This window comes from Tiliqua scincoides, chromosome 13 (assembly GCF_035046505.1).
Source record: "Tiliqua scincoides isolate rTilSci1 chromosome 13, rTilSci1.hap2, whole genome shotgun sequence".
Classification (NCBI taxonomy): Eukaryota; Metazoa; Chordata; class Lepidosauria; order Squamata; family Scincidae; genus Tiliqua; species Tiliqua scincoides.
In genome coordinates, this window is record NC_089833.1 from 10,894,086 (window position 1) to 10,916,585 (window position 22,500).

General features: G+C 48.5%; 1 protein-coding gene and 1 pseudogene across 1 annotated transcript in view; one reads left to right on the forward strand and one right to left on the reverse strand.

The window, feature by feature from the left end:
* Positions 1–22,500, forward strand: part of XYLT1 (xylosyltransferase 1) — a 94,533-nt gene that overhangs the window by 41,781 nt on the left and 30,252 nt on the right. The window contains exons 3-5 of the mRNA XM_066640837.1: positions 3,107–3,279; positions 4,368–4,570; positions 18,358–18,438. Coding sequence (XP_066496934.1) covers positions 3,107–3,279; positions 4,368–4,570; positions 18,358–18,438 — 457 coding nt within the window. The remainder of the gene's footprint in view (positions 1–3,106; positions 3,280–4,367; positions 4,571–18,357; positions 18,439–22,500) is intronic.
* Positions 2,953–3,073, reverse strand: LOC136633967 (5S ribosomal RNA; annotated as a pseudogene).

Below are 22,500 nucleotides of genomic sequence, written 5' to 3' on the forward strand. Positions count from 1 at the left end.
TGCACACACACAAAAAAAGTCAACTTCCGCCGCTCAAGTGTTCCTTCCAAGCATGCTCCAGCTTAGTTCGTCCCATGTGTGTATTTTGGCACCAGTTAGGACATAATATTGCTTCCATTTTCCCATGGAGAGCTTGACTCTCAAACGGCTTTGATGGTTACGATGCGGCAATAAGTCTGGCTTGAGGACCACGTCCGAGACTTCAAAGCTGAACAGAGGACGCTTCCCCAGGCCCAGTCCATCCATTAGACCAGGAGTGTCCAAAGTTTTTCACAGGACAGCCACATCATCTCTCTGACACTGTGTGGGGGGGCCGGGGAAAAAAGAATTAATTTACATTTGAAATTTGAATAAATTTACATAAGTTTACATAAATGAATATATTAAAGATGAACTTATATGAATGAATGAAGGTCTTGCAATAGCTCAAGGCCTATAAAAGGCCTTGCACAAAGCAAGGCTGGCCTTTCCTTTGCTGCCACTACTGCATCACAGACGTGAAACAGCAAGCAGTGGAGGGAGCCCTCATCCCACAGCTCACAGGAGAGGTCAAACAGTCTCCCTCACACTGAGAGCAGTTGCGCCGGGCCAGTGTGGGCTCCAGCAAGTCTCTGGAGGGCCAGAGGCTCATTGGAGACTGGGGGCTCCCTGAGGGCCGCATTGAGAGGCCTCGAGGGCCGCAAGTGGCCCCAGGGCCGGGGTTTGGGCACCCCTGCATTAGACCAGTGGTTTTCAACCTTCTTAGTGCCACAACCCCAATAAACAAACGAGACTGGGGACCCACTGTCGATAAGCCCCCCCTTCTGGGACACTATCCACCTAGCCCTCCATCCCTGTCGTTGCCATTCCCCACCCCAGTAACGCCCTCCCAGCTCTGTTCACTGTAACCAAATATTCTTATTAGAGCAAAAAGAGTTACCATGAAGGCTGGCGCTAGTGAAAGCTATTTTAGCGCAGATGTAAGGACCCAAGCAGGACTGGGACACCTTCTACCTGAAGGGGTACTCCAGATGCCCTCCTCCTTCTGTGCTCTAGCCCAGTGGTCTTCAGCTTTTTTTATTCCTCAAAGTTGCCGTGACCCCCCAACTGAGGCTTCTGACCCCATTGGGGTTTACAACCCCAAGGTTGGGTAACATTGCTTTACTAGACCATCTACCTAGTAGGGTTATCACTGCTTATTTGCTGATCTACCCCGTCTCAGGCAGGAATTTTCCTCTGTCCTGCAAGAGAATGTTGGAAAACCAATATGCAAAAAGAGATCAGCATTCGATGTCTTTTTTTTTTCCTTTGTCTCATAGAAAAATGCAGGATGCAATTATTTTGCAAATCCCCTTAAATCACTTCTCCCCTGAGCATCTCTGATGCCAAAAACAGGTATACAGGAGACAAAGGTTGGGCCCACTCCTTAGTCTGTGTATATCATCAAAGCTCCGGAGACTTCCGTGTAAACACAACAATTTTCTGCAGCTGAGAGAGTGCCTAATTTGTGGGCACAAATAGCAATTTCTCTTATTTTTTTCCCCTTTAAACCTATTTTGAGCCTTTGCAAGGTACGCACACCCCTTCGTCTCCTTGGCCAGCTTGCACAATTAAGCCCGCCTTCCCTTAGGTGCTGTGTGATGTCTTCTGTCCAGCCTTAATGGCTTGCTTTCTCCCATCACGGCTTCCCAGATTGCCAGGATTCTGTGCCTGGTCCTTTCCTGACAAGGTAGAATATTTGTGAATGTTCTGTGTCATCTCTGCTTTCCAGAGCAACACCATCCCAGTTTTCTGGCTGAGAAACAGATTCTTTTAATCAGGACTGTACAGTCTAGGCTTCTGGAGCTAAATCTTTCATTGTTGCTCCTGCTGGAGCGTTGGGGGCTATCTGTGTGAAACGGCAGCTTGGGGAGGTGGAGCAGGTCTCAAAATAGCAGCTTGGGGTGTGTGTCACAAAATGGTGGTTTGTTCAATCATAATCTTTAGGTTGTTTGTTACGCACACCTCCAATGCACGCCTTGGGCATCCATGTTAAGCGGAATACTTGCATTATACATAAGGAGAGTTCTTGGGGATGAGGCCCCAAGTCTAAACACAAAATTCATTTATGTTTCATCTACCCCTTATACACATAGCCTGAAGATAATTTTATACAATATTTGAAATGATTTTAGGCACGAAACAAGGTTTGTGCGTGAAACACAGTTTGTGATGTTATTTCTTTAGGGAAAATTAAAAAATAAAAAGTCATGTTGGTGCTCCAAAAAGTTCCATATTTCAGAATATTCCGTATTTTGGAATTCCGGATAAGGTGTACTCAACCTGCATTTTCAGATTATGAGAGAGCCGAATTATCATGCAGGCTGCCCTTTCAGCAGTGCCAATTCTGCCTCGGCAGAAGCAGTGCTACTGAGATGGTGGCACGTGTGATAATTCGGGTCCTCTCAGTGCCTCAGCAGCATCGCTCACCCCTCTTGGTCCGCCTCTTCCCCATAGCATCCCTTGCCTTTGGAGGCTGCCTTCCATCTTTTCCTCCCCCACCGCCTTGCCCAGATGCTGCGCTGCTGAATGCACAGCTCTGGCAGACTCCAATTAAGAGGCTTTATCTTTAATGATAAAGAGCTTCTGGAGGCCACATCCATGGGCCTTATTCCCACAGGGCTGTATATTTGACAACCCTGCTCTAAATTGACCTCTGCTGCTCCAGGGAAAGTCAGCCCAGCGTTGTCCACCAATGGCCATATCTCATTCGCAGTTGTTTCGATGTGGGAGGGGAGACCCAGCAAACCCTTCCCAAGTGTCCCCCACCTTGCCGAAGCATAGTTGGTTGGCAACCTTCAGTCTCGAAAGACTATGGTATAAGCCTACAGCACCCAGTATTCCCAGGCAGTCTCCCATCCAAGTACTAACCAGGCCTGACCCTGCTTAGCTTCCAAGATCAGACAAGATCGGGCATGGAAAGACTATGGTATAAGCCTATGGCACCCGGTATTCCCAGGCGGTCTCCCATCCAAGTACTAACCAGGCCTGACCCTGCTTAGCTTCCGAGATCAGACAAGATCAGGTATCTGCAGGGTAACAGTTGCACCTTGGCCGAATGCCCTGACTATCTTTTGTTTTCAAACAGGAAAAGCCAACAACAATGTACAGTGGGATGAGGACTCCGTAGAGTACATACCTGCCAACCCAGTCAGGATCGCATTTGTCTTGGTGGTTCATGGCAGAGCTTCCCGCCAGCTGAAACGCATGTTTAAGGCTATTTACCATAAAGACCATTTTTATTATATTCATGTTGACAAGGTAATATATCACTGGTTATAAATTGCCTGTCTCTCCATCTGTCCAATCTCACATTGCTTTCTCACACCCTCCCCTTTTTAATCTCTGCTGCGCAACGTCCGCGTCACATCTTGGGATTTTTTTTTCCCCATGCATCACATGACCTCACGTATGTATCCCTGCGCCTTTTCCTACTCTCGACTGCCTCCATCTGTCCTTCTTACATGTGTTTGATGTCTGTCCGTACCTGTCTGTTGTTGTCTTTGGTGGTGATAAACTAAGAAGCCGTTACAGGTCCCGACACAAATGTTATAATAGCATTGGTTCTCCCCAGTTAAGCGGGAAGAGAATGAAACCAAAGGGGCTCTTCCAGATTAGCAGACATTAAGTGAAGGCGTGTGCTCGTGGTAAGGCTGGCAGGAAAGAGAAAAGAGTACAGTGGGTTATCCTTTATCTCCGGGCTCAGTAGAGAACACCTTCACTGGAAGGCATTTTGAGTCACATCCAGGAGGTCCATGGGGCAATTCTCTGTCTACTTCCTTCCTTGGTGCTCCGTGTACTTACGGGAAGGATAATGTGTACAGTGGATCCTCTTCCTCTGCGGATTTGGAACGTGTGGATTTGACCCACCGTGGGTTCCGAACCCGCATCTGGAGGACCCACAGAGAGCCTCCCAGACTCGGCCAGAGTGCAACCTTCCCCCACCTCAGAAAAAATGGATCAGACTGCAGATTTCATTATCCATGGTTTTCAGCATCTGTGGGATCCCAGGAATTGAACCCCTGTGGTTGCCAAGGACCGACCTGTACTCATGGGAAAGAGCTTTGTGCTATGATTAGTTGTAGGGACAAACCAGAGGTAGAGCACATACTTTGATGTATGCAGAAGGTTCCAAGTTCTGTCTCTTAGGATCTCCAAGTAGGGCTGGGAGACCCCGTCTGGAATCCTAAAGAGCCACTGCCAGTCAGCGTCCAACAGTGCTGACCACGATGGGCCAAGGATCTGACTTCCTACATTCCCACCAGGCAGGTGTTGCACTCACATATGATTTGCCTGCCTTTCACCGACTGTTGAATGTTTATTTCTCTCTCCCCTCCCTCCCCATGCAGAGATCCAACTACCTGCACCGGCAAGTGCTCCAGTTTGCAAGCCAGTACCCAAACGTGAGAGTCACCCCTTGGCGAATGGCGACGATCTGGGGAGGAGCCAGCCTTCTGTCCACCTACCTCCAGAGCATGCAGGATTTAATGGACATGAAAGATTGGATGTGGGATTTCTTCATTAACCTCAGCGCAGCCGATTATCCAATCAGGTATAGCGTCAAGCCATGTTGAACTCTTATCATTGGAATATAAGGAATCTCACATCCGTGTGGCCCAGCTTAGTTGTGTCTGTTTCCAGCTGGAAATGCTATCAAGAAAGCTGCCGTCTTCCCTTGTTTAGAGAGCTGGGTTAGCATAGAGTTGCAAATTGGGTTATCCAGTTCTCGCCTCCGCTACTCGCCTCCACCAGCAGGCCACTCCCACTTGGCCTCAGTCTTGCCCAGCTGCGAAATGGGAATAATGCTACTTACTATTCTATTACAAGCTTGCTGTAAGGACAGCATCAAGAATATTAGTGAATGTCACGAATCCATGTAAAAACACATGGGAGTGCTGGACCAATGTTGTTGTTGTGCCTACTGAGAATCTGGTAAAAACCTAACTATTTGAGAATTATTTTGTTCACTTTCTGTATTTTACATCTGCCCTTCCTGTGTAGTGGCTCAGGGCAGTCTATGTGGTGCCTCCTCTTCTTTACTCTTTCAACAACCCTGTGAGGTAGACTAGAATGAGAGAAAATTGTCTGCCCAGAGTTTTTGTTGTTGTTGTTGCCACCAACCTTCTTCCTCTCCCCCTCTCCCTTCTCCCCCTCCTTCTTCCCCTCCCCTCCCTCCTTCCCCTCCCCTCCTCAGGCATTGGTCATGGAAGAGGCAGGGAGATGGAGGGAGTCTCTCCTACTGCTCAGAAGGCACCATCTATCATAGGGGTGTCAAGCCCATTTCATACAGGGGGCCGAAGTTAGCATTCATGGTGCCTGCTGAGGGGCATAAGTGACGTCATTAAGCAGGAAGTGACATCACTAAGCAGACAATGGCCAGAAATAAGCACTTTGTTCTCACTTAGGAATTCGTTATCCACAAATGATGGAAGAGAAAATGTGCAAATCTTGTTCATATTTTCAAGAGATGAGAGAGTCCAATTATCATGCTGGGAGAAGCCAATTATAACAGAGAAATAGTTTCTGGGGCCGGATTCCGTCTGCGGGCCTTATGTTTGACACCCCTACTCTAGCCCATTGGTTCCCAAACTGTGAGGTGTGGCTCCAAAGGGAACCATGGAGTACCCACAGAGGTGTTGTGGGATCTCCTCATGTCCTTTTCTGAGATGTGGCCATCTTGGATCTCACAAGATCTTGCACATTCCAGGATGGCGGCATCTGGGAAAAGGACGGCGTGAAAGAAGGGAGCCAAGACACCAATAAGTTTGAGAACCGCTGCTGTAGTGTGTCTTACTGTCTCAAAAAGGCTTTGGAAGTGAGACCCCTGGAAAGATTTCTGTGATGCCAAGTGTCCTGTTGACCATAGTCCTACAACCTGTGACAAAGCCATAAAGTTATGATAGACATGAGTGTTTTTCTGGTATGGATGTGTGCTTTGTCCATAACAACACACAGTAGTTGAGCATAGTATTTGTGTCCTCCAATAAAAGAAGAAAAAATTAAATTTTAAAGGGCAGTTCCTTTTTGCAAGTTACCCAGCTAACACGCACACACGCACAGAGAGAGAGAGAGAGAGAGAGAGAGAGTTAATTAGGGGACAACGCTAGTGTAATAATTTTTGGAGAGGTAAAGGATTTACCTAATTTTTTTTTTCCTTTCCTTTTATGTACTCCAGATGGACTTGATTGGATCTAACTGCCAACTAGCTAATGGCTGGGCTTTCAGGAAAGGTCACACCAAATAATATGCAAGTCATGGGAGTTGTTTAATGCCGTCACAAGATGCATTTACTTATTAGCTATGCTCTGGATTACAAGCGTCTCTCTGTTCTGGATGGTAAATTTGCTAGCAGGAGGGATGATGTTCTTGTTTGTTGGACAATTGACTCATACTGGACCGTAATCCAGAGATGCCCTGTGGAGGTTATCTTGTCCTTTCTTTTTGCTGCTTCCCCTTAAGCAGGGCCAGGGAGAGGGAATTTTAGATCTGAGGGCAATTAGGAAAGATGCTTCCCTCTAGCTAGAAAGTAGAAAGAGGAAGACTGTAGCGCTGAGGAGGAAGGCCCTCCAGCCCACCATTTCTCTCCTTCCCACTCCAGCTCTGTTCCCCTCTTCCGTTTCAAAGAAATGGAAGGAGGCGGCACTGGGTATGGGGGGAAACTGGCATTTAGGTGTACAGGTGGACCATCCTTAACTGTGGGTTGAAGACCTGCAGATTTGACCCAACATGGGTCAGGTGGGCCTCCCGGTACCTCCCAGACACAACCAGAAGATTCTTCCAGTCATGCCTGGGAGGTGCAGAGAGGGCCGATTTGTGGATTCAGTTATCCACATGATTTAGTATCTGTGGGGGGGGGGGGGTCCAGGAACAGATCTCCCATGAATACTTAGGTCCAACTGTACCATCTCAGACTCCAGCAGGTCTTGGACAGCGGCTCTTGCATAGCATGGCGGCGGGAGAACTGCTGCTGCCATTCCCCCCCCCCCCAAGCCATGCCATCTGGGAAGCCTGCCAGAATTACCTGCTTCCCTACCCTCCGGATGCAACCCCTTCATTCACCTCTGGAGGTCTGGCACGACCCTGCTGGGGGGAGGGTGGCATTTACAGGGACAGCCCTACCTGGAGTCACAGGTAACCTTGTTGGCCATCTACTCCAACCCTCTGGCTCATTGCCAAAAATCCAAAACTAGAACAAACCTAACAGATCAATGACTGAAGAACAAGGTAGTTATTGGGGGGAGGGCACACCAAATAATAAATTTTGAACACCAGGTGGCCAAAGAGAGGTTGCTGCCAACCTTCAGTCTTGAAAGACTCTGGTATCGCGCTCTGAATGGTGGTTCTGGCACAGCGTCTAGTGTGGCTGAAAAGGCCGATTCGATAGTGACAGTCCCTTCCACACCGGGAGCAAGTGCAGTCTGTCCCTGGTCTGTCTCCCTGGCTGTGGGCCTTCCTTCTTTGCCTCTTAGCCTCAGACTGTTGACCAAGTGTCTCTTCAAACTGGGAAAGGCCATGCTGCACAGCCTGCCTCCAAGCGGGCCGCTCAGAGGCCAGGGTTTCCCACCTGTTGAGGTCCACTCCTAAGGCCTTCAGATCCCTCTTGCAGATGTCCTTGTATCGCAGCTGTGGTCTACCTGTAGGGCGCTTTCCTTGCACGAGTTCTCCATAGAGGAGATCCTTTGGGATCCGGCCATCATCCATTCTCACGACATGACCGAGCCAACGCAGGCGTCTCTGTTTCAGCAGTGCATAAAGAGAACAGCAGCAAGAACTGCCATCAACAGAGGCACAAGCAGAATGATTGGGAAAATAAGAGATGAAGCAAGCACCCCGAAGCCTGTTGTTGTGGACGGAAGCATCTCGTTTATTTCAATCAGTGAAATGGAAATGAGGCAATATGGGGGGGGCAATGATGAGGTAGGCAGCTGGGCTGAGGAGAAGAGCATCTCATCCACTCTGTTCATGAGGGAAAGATAATGTGCGCGGCAAGCAACAAAAGCCATTGGAAGCTCTGAAGGAGCTGCACCTGTTTGAGAAGCTCTCGTGTGTCATTTTGGAGTGAGAGGATAATTGGCGGTCAGGAAAGGCAGGTCTAGCAGTGGCCTATAAATACCACTGCAGTCCAGGAAGAACAGATGGTGCTTGCATTGGAGGGCTCATCCAGTTCCTGCATAATCCTCATCCTTCCATCTTAGGTGCTTCATCCCATGTTGCCTGTTTGCTGAAACGGCACTCTTGATGCAGGTCCACACAGCTGCAGGGCGAGGTGGGTTATTCTTCACCTAGAGATGGTCCCAGGCCTTCACCAGCAATGGTGACATGTCAGCCGTCCTCCTCATGCCCTTGGCCACCCTCCTCTCCTTCCTGCTGTCACAAATAGGTTTACTGCCTGGTCAGAGGGCAAGGAGGATGCATGAAAGGGGACCTGGTGGGGCAGGGTGCATCAAGGCCGAAACGACCTCCCCGTGAAGAACCGTAGACCCTCCTCAGACGGAGGAGGTTCTGGGAGAAAGGCAGTTTCTCTGCTCTAGGTTTTGAGCTATGGTGGGAAGCTACTCTCTGACCAAAATTGTTGTTGGCAACCTTCAGTCTCGAGAGACTATGGTATTGCGCTCTGAATGGTGGTTCTGGAACAGCGTCTAGTGTGGCTGAAAAGGCCGATTCGGGAGTGACAATCCCTTCCATACTAGGAGCAAGTGCAGTCTGTCCCTGGTCTGTCTCCCTGGCTGTAGGCCTTCCTTCTTTGCCTCTTTGCCTCGGTCTGTTGGCCAAGTGTCTCTTCAAACTGGGAAAGGCCATGCTGCACAGCCTGCCTCCAAGCGGGCTGCTCAGAGGCCAGGGTTTCCCACCTGTTGAGGTCCACTCCTAAGGCCTTCAGATCCCTCTTGCAGATGTCCTTGTATCGCAGCTGTGGTCTACCTGTAGGGCGCTTTCCTTGCACGAGTTCTCCATAGAGGAGATCCTTTGGGATCTAGCCATCATACATTCTCACGACATGACCGAGCCAACTGACCATAATGTGTTTCATCAATTCTGGAGTCCACAGATTCTCAGGTTTAAAAAAAAAGATATAGTATTGTCCTTGAACATGGTCAGCTCCAGCTTCTAGGGGGCCCCTGAGGTAGAGCTAGTAGCATAGTGAGCCAATCCTATCCACACTTACCTGGGAGTAAGCCCCATTGACTATCATTGTCAAAAGCATACACTCAGTAACCTGTTAAAGACAGATCTATAACGTGTTCCCAAATGCAATCATGGTAGCATCAAGATTTTTTTAAATAGATCAGCAACTGCATGGGAGGTTTAGGATGGTTCTTCTTTAAAATACATTTTTAAACTTACTGTACATTTTTTTACGTGATTGATGGCTTTGTTGCATGGAGGTGTTAAGAATTTGTCTGCTTGATGATGTCACTTCCAGTCATGACATCACTCCCAGGTTAATTTCATCACTTCTATTGGGTCCTGACAGATTGTCATTCTAGAAAGTGGGTCCTGGTGCTAAAAATTCTGAGAACCACTGACCCTAATGTATGCATGTATGTCAGAGGACAGAGCCTGTCGCTCCTGTTAAATGTAATATATATCTCATATATATATATGAGATATATATATTTCCCCTGGGGGCTGGGGATAAGAATAGGCCCTCAGTTTGGCTGTACTTGTCGTAAGAGGCGACTAAACAGCCACCGGGTAGATGGGACTCGTCAGCCTGGGAAGGCGGCTCATCTGAGAGAAGGAAAACTCTAATCCCAAACTTCCACTGCCTTGTGGCTACATCCAGTTATGGAAAAGGCTTCAGGAGTCAACCTCGAGGCAAAATCCGGAGCCGGAGTCCCTGAGGCAGTTCATGGCTGAACACAGTCACGTTCTGGCAACTCCTGCGACGCCGCTGGAACCAACCGTATTGGCCTCTGCCTTTCCATTGGACCATTTCTGCGATGTGGAGAGGGGGGATTTGCTGCATGGGTAACAGCCTATCCTCCATACCTACTTTACCCAGGCTTCGCGCACTGGAGAGGACACTCTGTTCCAGAACCACCATTCAGAGCGTGACACCATAGTCTTCCGAGACTGAAGGATGCCAACAAGATATCTCATGGATGAAAATGAGTCCTTTTTCCCCACCTCTCCTCCATTCCACAGTCTTCCATATTTTTCAAAGCCCAGTTGAAGTTTTGGGTGGATGCTAGCTGCGAGCCAGGCTTGGCGACACTGACATCTGTAGGGCACAGATAAGGGCTGGGGGAACCCTCTCTAGGTTTTGCAAAGTACTTGACAACTATACAGTGAAATCATTTCTTGTCGCCTTCGCAGGCAAGCCAGAGCTCTGGTGAGAAACTAGGCAAGGGGAGAGAGAGATGTCAGGAAGGCTGCTTATCTGTGTGCTGCAAAAAAAGAAAACAGGTGTTGATCTCCTTGACAGCCGCACCTGGGGGTGAAATGTACCTTGCGGCTGGATGCTCATTGGTGAGACCCAGGAGGAAAACACGGAGTGTGTGCTTGGGGTAAACACCTGCCGCGTTGGTGCCCATTCAAAGCTTATCTGAGCTTTACCAGAATGTTTGGCATCTTTAAAACCCGGCCGAAAGCAAATATGCCTTGGCAGATGTGCTTTGGGACCTAGTTGTTTGTCACAGTAATGAGTGTTTGTCGGGGGGGGGGCATTTGAGAAGGAGATGGGGTAACTGAGAAAAGGGGAGGCCTCCTGAAGCCTCCTAGCTAGTGTAGCTAGTGTAGCTAGGGAGGGCTGGGGGGGTACAGGGTCCCAGTTCCAGGTCACATGGGGGTGCCACTTCTCTGGCCATTTTCCAGTGTTTTATGCGCGAGCACATGCACACGCACATGCGCACACACACACGCACGCACGCACGCACACACGCTTGAGGAGACCTTCTGGAGTCCTTAGAAAGGCACTTCCAGTTCTTGCGCCTCAGACACCTCCTGGACACCAAGGGGTGTGGAACAAACACCCCAGGGGCTGTAAAAATTAGATATATGGGGGAGTGTTAAAAATTTTTGTGCCCCCTGGGTACCAGATGCCTTAGCTATGTCACTGCTTCCTAGTGCCCATTAGGTCTTCCCCGTGATGTCCGTTTTGCAGCTAGCTTGCCCTACAAGGCTCTTGAGGAGGTGTGTGTGGTCTTTCTCCTTTTATCCTTACAACGATCCTTGTGGCCCAAGGATACCCAAGGACAGGCCCGGTTGCACCCAGTCAGGTTTGTGTACTGACCCCATGTCTTTAGAGGAACGCTGGCACCAAGAAAACAAAATTCCCTTTGTCTACCCTCCCCCCCAAAAAAGTTCTCGGTCATTGAAGAAGACCCTTCTAGTGAGTCTGGTCCCTCTAGCCATTGTGGACACTGACTGGCAGCTTCTTTCCAGGGTCCCAGAGGAGTGTCCCTCCCAGCCCTACCTGAAGCAGCACTACCACCATGGAGCCCGGGGCAAAGTTAAAAATGATCCCCCCCACATCATACCCAGAAGTAATGCCACTACCCATGGTTGTTTTTTTTAATTGAAAAATAAAAAATATCTCCCCCCACCCCACCTCCCTCCTGCTTGCCCCTCAAACCCCTAGGTTGCTCCCCATGTCCCCAGATCAAGGGGGCAAGCGACCAGAGACTGATCCACGCTGTCCCTCTTGTAAAGAATGCTGTGTTTTTTTTCTAGCACTTTTTGCAAGAGGTACAAGCAGTGATCAAGCAAGTACCCGACTGCACAGGCGGGTGGCCAGACTGTTGCCCCCAGGCAGCCTGCGGCCCGGTGCAGTTGCTGCCCCTGTATCCCCTCGAGCTATGCCACTACCTGTACCCATAAACAGCTGCACAAGAGGTGGAAACTGTTGGCAACAGGGACTGAGGCCAACTCAGTGGAACAAACTGTGTCTGTCTCCTGAACGGTTTAGAAAATCCACGGCTGCAGTCCCGTGCACACTGCCCTGGGAGTAAGCTCCACTGAACACAATGGAAGTTGCTTCTGAGTAGACCTGCACAGGATTGCTCTGTACAGCAACAGTCGTGAAAACGAGGTCGTTTTTCCCCAGAATGCTGATTTGTGGTGTTGTGTTGAGGAAGGACCTTGGGTCTGTTGACTAATACAAGCTTGGCATGGGAGCGGTGTGAGGGGGGGGAATGGTTCTTGTTTGCTTTTTCCTCCATTACCCCAAAGGCGCATCAAGGTTTCTTGGGACCAAACCAACGAACATTCCAACCCAAATGAGATTCCGCGGTGTAAGAATAATGAGGCTCAAACCAGTACTTCCAATTAGAGGAAGAAACCCCTTTGCAGTGGATTTGCATTGATGATTGTCCCCTGTCGCAGTTTTCAGTGGAGAACATTTACATCTCAAAATGCCTCTGGCAGTTTTTGGCTGCGGGCCAGAGCTGCAGATAGTTTTAATCACATTTGTTCTCTTCACCCTGTTGGAAATCTCCTCGTGGTCCGCTGCGGATGATCACTTAAGCTTGTCCTGAGTTTATTTACTTGCGTAATATCTGTTTGGGTTGTTGTTTTTTTAACTGCTTTCATGGAAACAGACGGTTTGAGATATGAAAGTGGGAGACAAGAGGTCCCGAACGTCGCCTGGGGTGTGTGCGAGTGTGTTTAGAACGTACAAAAGAAAATATTTCTTTACCCAGTGTATCATTTATCTGTGGCAAGGAGTTCCACAGGTTGTGGTGATGGCGTCTGGTCTTGATGCCTTAAAAAGGAGATTGGACGGATTTCACGTGGAAAGGTCCATCACAGGTTACAAGCCATGATGAGTGCATGTAACCGCCAGGTAATAGTAGGTTATATCTGAATGCAAGGTGCAAAGGAGTGGCAACAGGATGCAGGTACGTAGTTGCCTTAGGGTACAGTCCTAACCAACTTTCCAGCTCTGGCATAGCTGTGCCAGTGGGGCATGTGCTGCATCCTGCAGTTGGGGGGAGGGGCAGTTGGGAAGCCTCCTCAAGGTAAGGCAATGTTTGTTCCCTTACCTCAGAGTTGCATTGCTCTTATGTCAGTGCTGGAAAGTTGGTTAGGATTGTGGCCTTAGTTGCTCCCTATCTGGTGGGCCACAGCGAGGTCCAAGAAGCTGGACTAGATGGGCCTTTAGTCTGATCCAGTGGGACACATCTTATGTTCTTATGAGTTCACACTGGCTTCCTTAGAGAAGCCAAGACTCAATGGGCCTTTGGTGGAGCGCAAACCAAGGGCTGTGTGATCCCTTATTGGCTCCAGTATAGAGATGTGCAGGGCTTTGCGCATCAACCCACTGGCTTGTTAGAATGCCCAGGGAATTCTTCATAGAAACAAGCAGTTTTCCCATCACCTCCCATTGCTTTGTTGTTCTGTGAGTTTTGGCAGTGCTGAAAGGAGCTCTCACCCTTTTGGTAGTGTTTTGGGGGAGGGGATTTGAAATGAGATGGAAAGTGTTTACTTGTTCCGGAAGCATTGCCCTGAATACCTGTTTGCTGTTTCTGATGTCAGCATGTGGACAAATCTAGCTACCTAACATCATGATAGCATGTTTGGGATGTGATCCCTGATTGGCTAGAATCAGCCATTTCACCAGTCCCACAACCATTGTCCCAATTTTAAAAGGCTTCCTTGCCTTTAGTGATGGTGAGCTTAGTACGGCTATATAGCATTGCATTCATGACCTGGTGTGTGGTTGTTTGGGGACCCGTTTTTTTAAACCTGGGGCCACTTCATGCTACAGTCCCCTTAGAAGCTTAACGCAGCCCTCCCTGACAGGCAGCTCATAAGTAACAAGATGAGCAGACTTGTAATAAATACGCAATGTTGCAACAGCGGAGGAGTTAAGGAGTCAGCAGGAAGGCCTCTGCTGGCACTCACAGAAGACCACTGCACGCTGGAGCAGGTGAACTCTGTGTGGGCCAGCAGGGGGTTGGGGGAAGGCAGAATGGGGTGGGGGGTGTAACAGGGCAGGGGAAGGGCAGCAACAGGGGTAGGGGTGGGCGAGTCAGGTCTGGGAGGGGGCAGGAACGGCGGCAGCGGCTTCTGCTTTATCCTATCCCCTTCCCTTCATGGCTCTGCTCGTAGATGCACCAGCACTGGCACAGGTCCAAGTAGATCCGTTGCAGGCAGTGGCATCACTAGAGGGTGTGGGCTGGATTGGGTGCCACACATGGGGGGGCACCACTACTAGCCAAAATATTTGGTTGGTTGGTTGGCAACCTTCAGTCTCGAAAGACTATGGAATAAGCCTACAGCACCCGGTATTCCCAGGCGGTCTCCCATCCAAGTACTAACCAGGCCTGACCCTGCTTAGCTTCCAAGATCAGGCATGGAAAGACTATGGTGTAAGCCTGCAGCACCCGGTATTCCCAGGCGGTCTCCCATCCAAGTACTAACCAGGCCTGACCCTGCTTAGCTTCCGAGATCAGGCATGGAAAGACTATGGTATAAGCCTGCAGCACCCGGTATTCCCAGGCGGTCTCCCATCCAAGTACTAACCAGGCCTGACCCTGCTTAGCTTCCGAGATCAGGCATGGAAAGACTATGGTATAAGCCTACAGCACCCGGTATTCCCAGGCGGTCTCCCATCCAAGTACTAACCAGGCCTGACCCTGCTTAGCTTCCGAGATCGGGCATGGAAAGACTGTGGTATAAGCCTACAGCACCCGGTATTCCCAGGCGGTCTCCCATCCAAGTACTAACCAGGCCTGACCCTGCTTAGCTTCCGAGATCAGGCATGGAAAGACTATGGTATAAGCCTGCAGCACCCGGTATTCCCAGGCGGTCTCCCATCCAAGTACTAACCAGGCCTGACCCTGCTTAGCTTCCGAGATCAGACGAGATCGGGCATGGAAAGACTATGGTATAAGCCTACAGCACCCAGTATTCCCAGGCAGTCTCCCATCCAAGTACTAACCAGGCCTGACCCTGCTTAGCTTCCGAGATCAGACGAGATCATGAAGATCTAAGTATCTTGGTATTCTTGAATAATTCCATCATGTTGTATATCATTCAATGGGTGATTTCATGCAGAATGCGATGAAACAAAGCACATTGAAATACCTCTGTGCGATCAAAAGTTATAGCCAAAAAACTAGTGGAATGGGGAAATCGTGTATCACCATACCCACCGCCCAGGGCTTTGCCCCTCCCACTGAATGGGAGGAGGTCTATCGTGGGGGTGACACGCTGGCCTCCCGCACCAGGTGGTGCAAACCCTAGTTACGCCATTGCTTGCAGGGGCCAGGGCTTATCCCAGGGCAAAGGCATGAAGTTCCCTTACCTCGAGGAATTTGCTGGCCCCGCACTAGCTTAATGCAGCCCTCGCTGACGGGCAACTCATCAGCGACAAGACGAACAGACTTGTAATGAAACCTGATTGCGCTTTGTTAATTTGTTGGTTTATACGTATTTTTCGGAGAACCAACTGCAAAAGTAAAACTTCTCTGAGCAAACCAGGGCGTTTGCCTCGAACTCACACAAAGGTGTCAGCCATTGAGGCCCCATCATGTGGAAGGATTGCTAAGTAAATTCCCTAAATGCCTATTCATCCCCCCCCCCCAAGACGATGAGGCGGCGAAGCAGCAAATCTGAAAATCGGTCCCCTCTTACGCCGGAGAGAGGGCTGTTTCTTCTTTGAGGATGCCAAATTGAGATGCAGATTCTGACCCTGGGAGACTTTTCAAGCTCACGTTGAGCGAGCGTCAAAGAAAGGTCTCTCCTTCTCTCGGCTCCTGCAATCTAGCCATTTAGCCTTGATTGATAGACAGATGCTCCGATTGGTCTGGACTTAGTCAATGGTTAACTTGTTCTTCATTCATCGGGGCCATAATGAACTGTTACTCCAGGCGGTGGGAGAGTTTGTAAATGTGAGCGGCTTAGAGGACTCGCTGTTTTGATAGAGTCCCCCGGATTGTTTGTTGCTGCCCGTCCAACTTTTGAGCATGAATCGTTTTTACTCCGTGAGCTGCTTATTTAAAACGGGCGGCTGCGGCTCATGAAAATGAACCTGCCAAGCTGCTCTCCGCAGGTTTCCCAGACTCTCCTGGGCATCAAGTCACTCAAAGCAGGCTTGTTTTTCATAGTGCTGTCAGGCACAGAACTAATTTTTAAGGATCCACCTGCGTTTTTGTATACTTAATTTTACTTTCCTTTTTTTCCAGTTATGCTAATGTTGGTGAGACAGGAAAGAAATCTATAATGTGCTTACATATTTCTTTAGCCAGTGTGTAATTAGTCTGTGGAACTCCTTGCCACAGGAGGTGGTGATGGCATCTGACCCAGATGCCTTTAAAAGGGGATTGGGTGGAAATATTTTAGTTGGATTGGGCAGATTCATGGGGGACAGGTTTTACCTAGTCCCTATGGACGGCCTCTATTTTCAGCAGTATACCTCTGAAAACTGATTTCGGGGGAACAACAGCAGGAAAGGGGTCTGCCTTCATGGTGTGGGCTTCCCAGAGGCTCTGGTAGGCCACTGTGGGGAGGAAACAGTGGGCTTTGGGCCTGACAAGACGGGCTTTGGACCTGATCCAGCAGGGCTACACTTAATGTTCACGTTAAAACCTGGCAAATGTATCATGGCATGACTGTTACCTGCACATGCCCGATCTTGTATGATCTTGGAAGCTAAGCAGGGTCAGGCCTGGTTAGTACTTGGATGAGAGACCGCCTGGGAATACCGGGTGCTGTAGGCTTATACCATAGTCTTTCCATGCCCGATCTTGTCTGATCTCGGAAGCTAAGCAGGGTCCGGCCTGGTTAGTACTCGGGTGGGAGACCGCCTGGGAATACCGGGTGCTGTAGGCTTATACCATAGTCTTTCGAGACTGAGGATTGCCAACCATAAGGGTTGCGGATGCTGTATTAGATCTGACTGTGGGGATGGCCACCAGCCTGGTGGTTTTAAAGGGGGTTTAGACACATTCATGATGGAGAGGTCTATTGATGGCAACCAGTCTTGATGGCTACATGCGATCTTAAGGTTCAGAGGCAGTGACCCTCTGAATACAGTTCCTTGGGAGCAACAGAGTGAGAAGAGTCCACCTTCCTCTGTAGGCTTCCCTTAGGCATCTGTGGGAACCCAATTCTAGACTGGATGGATCTTTGATCTGGTTCAGAAGAGCTTTTATTTATTCTGAAGAGAACGTGCTAAATTTCACACATGCCCCAGGTGTGCTGAATATGTCCTGAGTAAATTCTCTCTTTCCTAGCTTGCCTGGCTCTGGCATCACAAATGGCTTTGATATTAGTGCATCCTCATGTAACAGTATGAGAGAGACAGCACTTACGCTACAAAATGCCGATCTAAATCCTTCCAGTGGGCTTCAGGGGCCAGGTGAACTTTTACCAGCAGTTCAACCCCCAAAGGGTCACAGGCTCAGCCTGAGTGGAACCTGAAGGCTTTTCTGGCTAAAAGTCTTTTTGACGCTCACTGAAACAAATGAACAGTGAAGGTCAGTAAGTTAAACTCAACCTGAAGCAGGTCAGGGAGTGTTGTTTCCCCCCACCACCCACCACCACCAGAACTGAATCCAAACTTGAGGATCTCTTGGTTGCCCTGGGCCTGACCCAGAACTGAATCCTTGACGCACAAAGTGATAACTGGCTCAATAAATCGAGCACCCTTTTGAAGAGCAATGGGGACTCCTTGATGGTCCTGCTAAATTTGCAATATTTGCCAGTGAGCCACTTGAATAGAAGGGCAGGTGGGAGAAGGAGAGACTGGCAGCAGAGACTGACTGGTTGACTTTCAGGGACTCAAGTAGGGGCTTTCCTACCCACAGGCTCTTGTCTAGGAGCAAGGTCTCAGTGTGGAATGTTCTTAAGGAGAAGCACCCTTCCCTTGCCCCAGCCTCTTGGATTGGAAAAGGAAGAGAAGGACTGTGAGCGGGAGAGAAAGTGTGGAGGAGACTTCCTCTTCCACTCTATCTCCATTTTCTTTTCCATTTCAGGGAATGGAGACAGTGGAGGCGAACAGGATGGATGTCAGGGTTCAGCTTCCTAGTGATGGGGCTAAATCGGGCTCCCAAGGGAGGGCGTTCCAAAATCCAGGTGTCTCGACCACCAAAGCCTTGTCTCGTACATCCACCCACCATCCCTCTAACAGTGTAGGAATGCAGAGCGAGGCCTCCAGAGCAAATCTGCTCACGCTAGACAGTCTTTTTCAGATTTGACACGCAAGTTCAAAAGATGCGTATTCTTCCAAAGGTCTTCTCAGGAATGGAGAGAATCAAGTCTGGAGAGCTGCTTTTCCACCACCAATAACTTGGTGAATGAATGTTTGCAAACCTGAGCTGTAGTTTATCTGATAAGAGTTCTGATTAGACTAAATTATCTCTGTCTCTCTCTCTCTCACCAATTGTTCCACAGGACAAATGATCAGCTTGTTGCATTTCTGTCCAGATACCGAGATATGAACTTCTTGAAGTCACATGGAAGAGATAATGCAAGGTAACCTGAGTTTTGTGAGCATCTCGGCCTGACAGTACAAGTTGCAATCTCATTTTATCTCTCTGTATTTTCCCTGCTTTAAAGATGGGCCCCTTTCTGTGGCCAGTGAAGCCAGGATTTCCCATTTGTTGTTATCTAACTAGTAGTGAGAGCTCTTAGGGGTACTTGGGTAATGAATGAATGAATGAATGAATAAACCTTTATTAGGCATAGATAAACATTACTTGGGTAATGTTATGATGTCTTTTGGTGAATTGGCAAACCTGATTAGAAGTGTAGAATTAATCAGAGAACTTTGGAGATTGGAGAACATTTAACTGTGGTCCCCAATTCAAACATGGCCAATGCTTTTTAAATTTTATTAAGTGGCAATGGAGATTAGCCAGTATCCCTGATCACGGGTGGGTAATACATGTCTCTTGTTAAGACTCTGAGCTATGATTGCAATGGTGGTCCACGGGAGACTGAATAATATTTGCTTGGCCAATTACTGTGTAGGCAGTTCAGGAAGGGAGAAGATCTAGTTTAATCTTGGTTATTTTACAGGCTGCTTGAGAAAAAGAGGGCATGCTTTCTCTCTCAGCCCTAGAACCAGGGGGCATCCCATGAAACTGATTGGTGGCAGATTTAGAACAGTTATAAAGAAAGACCTTTTCACACAGCGCATCATTAATCTGTGAAATTCACTGCCGCATGATTTGGGGATGGCCACTAGCCATTTTTATAAGACGAGGAACCAGTTTTATTCACTTATTTATTTGCTTATTTTAGTGCCTTTTTATTGTTGTTTTCAAGTTTCCAATTTGCAATAAAGAAAAGTTCTTGAGGAAGCCCCTTAGCGAATGAATAAGGGAATAATTCCTTTTCCCAAGACCATCCTTAGTCCAAAAAGAAATGCAAGAGAGAGAGAACTGCTAGGAGGAACCTCTGGACTGGGGTACATAAGGACAATTGGTCTGGGCAAGAGGTCTGGTCTAGAGGGTTGAGCCTCCATTTGCCTGAAGATAACATCCGAAGGTCGCCAGTTCGAGGCCACCAGCACCGTGCGACCTTGAAGCAGCTGACAAGCTGAGCCAAGTTATTCCATCTGCTCTGAGCATGGGAGGATGGAGGCCAGAATGTGCGGCCAGATCAAGAAAGTAACACCTGAATGTTGTGGTTTCTTGAAAGACAGAAACCTTGTTTCAAAATTGTAAAAATCCCTACGGGGATTTAAATTTGCCTGCCTGTGTAAACCGCCTGTGTAAAGTCTAAGGAGAAATCTGAGGACCAAGAAAGGCGGTATAGAAATACCTGTATTATTATTATTATTATTATTATTATTATTATTATTATTATTATTATTATTATTATTATTATTCCCTTCCTGCAAAATATGATAGACCTGCCCCTTGAAACACACTTCCTAGCTACAATTAGCAGGGGTAATATAATCACCTTTCCGACTTGAGTTTCAAGGTGGTTTATGGGGTAAAAACAGCAGAGGAAATTGCAACAAAAGCTGCCAAGTTGTCTCAAACCACTAATAGTCCCTTCAGGAGTTTGTGGTATGAACTCCCTAGCTGGAGTTCTCTTCTTCTGCTGGGAAGCTGAGGATGGGGCAATAGTTCTTGCAAGCTGATGCTGGTCTCCGTCGGGGCTGATAGTATGAGTGCCTTAGTCTGGCCTTTCTTCCTTCTACCTTCCTTGCAGAACACACAACCTGCCCACCTCCACCTGCTCCAAAAAGAGGGGATAAAGCAGGATAGGAGAAGAGTAGTGGGTTAGAATGTCTCCCCACCACTCCCCTCTACTTCCTCTTCCACTCCTTTTTTCTGAAGCTGAGCAGTGGCAGGCAACTTTCGGTCAGCCGCCCTCTCCCCCTGATAATCTGATGCCCCCCTGAGGCAAGGAACTCAGTTTGCCTCACTGTGAGGCCGGCCCTGCTTCTGGCGCTCCAAGAGATTTCAAGTGCTGGTTTGGTTCAGTTCCCTGGGATGACACCTCAACCAGCTTTTGGGTTCGGCTCGACCCTCTGCTTTGCATACAAAGGAAAATGCATTGCTGTTGAGGAACGGGATCGCGACCTATCCAGAGGTGCCCAGTTAAAAATACAAACTGTTTGCAGAACGGCTTCCGTTCAGTCTGGAAGCGCATCGCTTCATTCTGACTGACAGGCCTTGCATTAGCCGGCGTGCCTGTCAAGCAGCCGAGTTAAATTGGAAGCGTGAGAAGAAAAGGTCAGTGAGATGCCTTCTGTTCTCTTCTGACTCACCTGATCATCTCTCCTCCAACCCTGCAGCTGACTTGAGAGAGAGAGAGAGAGAGAGAGAGAATGAATGGTGATGGGTCTGCGTAGAAAGTGAAGTTTTAAAATGCTAACCGCAGCTGGGCCCAAGAATGATTTAGATGAATTAAAGGCACTAATCTGCTTATTAATTTCATGATGCAATGTGCTAATGTGCCACTTGGTCTCTCTGCAGAGGAATAATAGTTTCATGGGGCCTCTGCCTGCTGAAGGCACAAACCATTAATTACACCTTAGAACTCTGCTAGAACGAGGCAGTAGGCTTATGTCGGTTGACGTATTGTTCAAAATCACTCCTATTTATCATTTGTGTTGTTTTCCTGCCGCTCTTCTCCTGCGGTGCCAGTGCATTCAGTTTGCCGTTTCCATGCTGTACGAAAGGGCCTGGCTTCCAGCTTCCGTAATCATGCTTTCAAAAATCTTGTATAAGCCCTGTGTACGATCATTAACTGTCTCTCAATGGGGTAGCTGGGGGGGAGCATTGCCTTAGGTACATTATCACACCTTGTGTCCTAGAGGCCTCCAGAAGGCACTTCTGGTTTTCCATAAAAACTGGAAGTGCCTTTTGAAGGCCTTTAAGACACCCCCTCAAGGTGTGCTCCCCAGTGCCAAGGTACCCAGTAGGGGGGATATAGGTTATGAGGGGTGTTCTTCCCAGACCATGGTTTGATTCATGCATGGCCACCACTTGACCGTCATCCCCAAGCCAAAAGCACTCACTGCCTTCATCTAACACAAAATGGTTTAACCCCTGCAGGGTGCATTTTATATGTGGATGGGTTAGATTTTTCTCTACTGCAGAAAGCTGCCAAGTGGCACCATTTAGACCAGAAAAACAGCCTGCAACAGCTAAATCCCCCCCCAACCCCACCCTCCCTCCTGCCATGGCTTCAAGCAGATTTCAGAACCTCCATTGAATTATGGCTAATACGCCTTCCCCCATCTTGCTAGTTCAGCCCTTTTACCTTCTGGTGCTCTGTTCTGGGCACTTAATCAGGAAGCCTGGGCTGAGTGGCACATCAAGGAAACACTTGTGTATTACTGGAACAATGAATCAACAATGGTGGCCATTAAATGGGCAAGCACTGCACATAAAGCACACTTGATTATTCCCACCACCAGGTACTTTTAACTTCTCTGCCCCCCTGCTGCATTAATGTTTGCGCTGGTATTTGGGTTCCCCTGTGTTTATTGAAAGGCATTGCTTGTTTGGAAATCTCCTATCACAGGTAATTCAGACCATTGAGGTTGTTTTGCAGTTTACGCAGGCAGCCCAGTCCTAACCAAACTCCCACAGGGTAAAGCCCAGGTGCCAGTGCTTTTGATTCTGAGCTGGAATGTTTGAATTCTGTGCTATGCAAAATAACACACAAGTGGGACCTTTGACTGATCAAGGTTCAGGTTTGAAACCTAAGTGGGTGATGTCACTTCTGGCCATGACATCACTTCCAGGTTAATGACATCACTTCCGGTGTGTCCCAACAGATTGTCATTCTAAAAAGTGGGTCCCGGTGCTAAAACGTTTGAGAACCACTGCCCTTGTTTAAAGGAGTTGTTTTCATGTCCGTGGGATCAGAGCTTAATCAGTCTGAAGACAAAGTAGAAGACTTTGAGAAGGACTCAGAGAGGGGATGGGGAATTCCCTTGGCACAGACCCTGGTGGGCTTCACCCCACCAGAGCCTTGGGATCTTTCCAGTCCTCAACCAAAAGTTGCCCCTCTACCTTCTTTCTCACAGGATTTTTACAAGCAGTTTCCAATGATTGCAGATTCAGA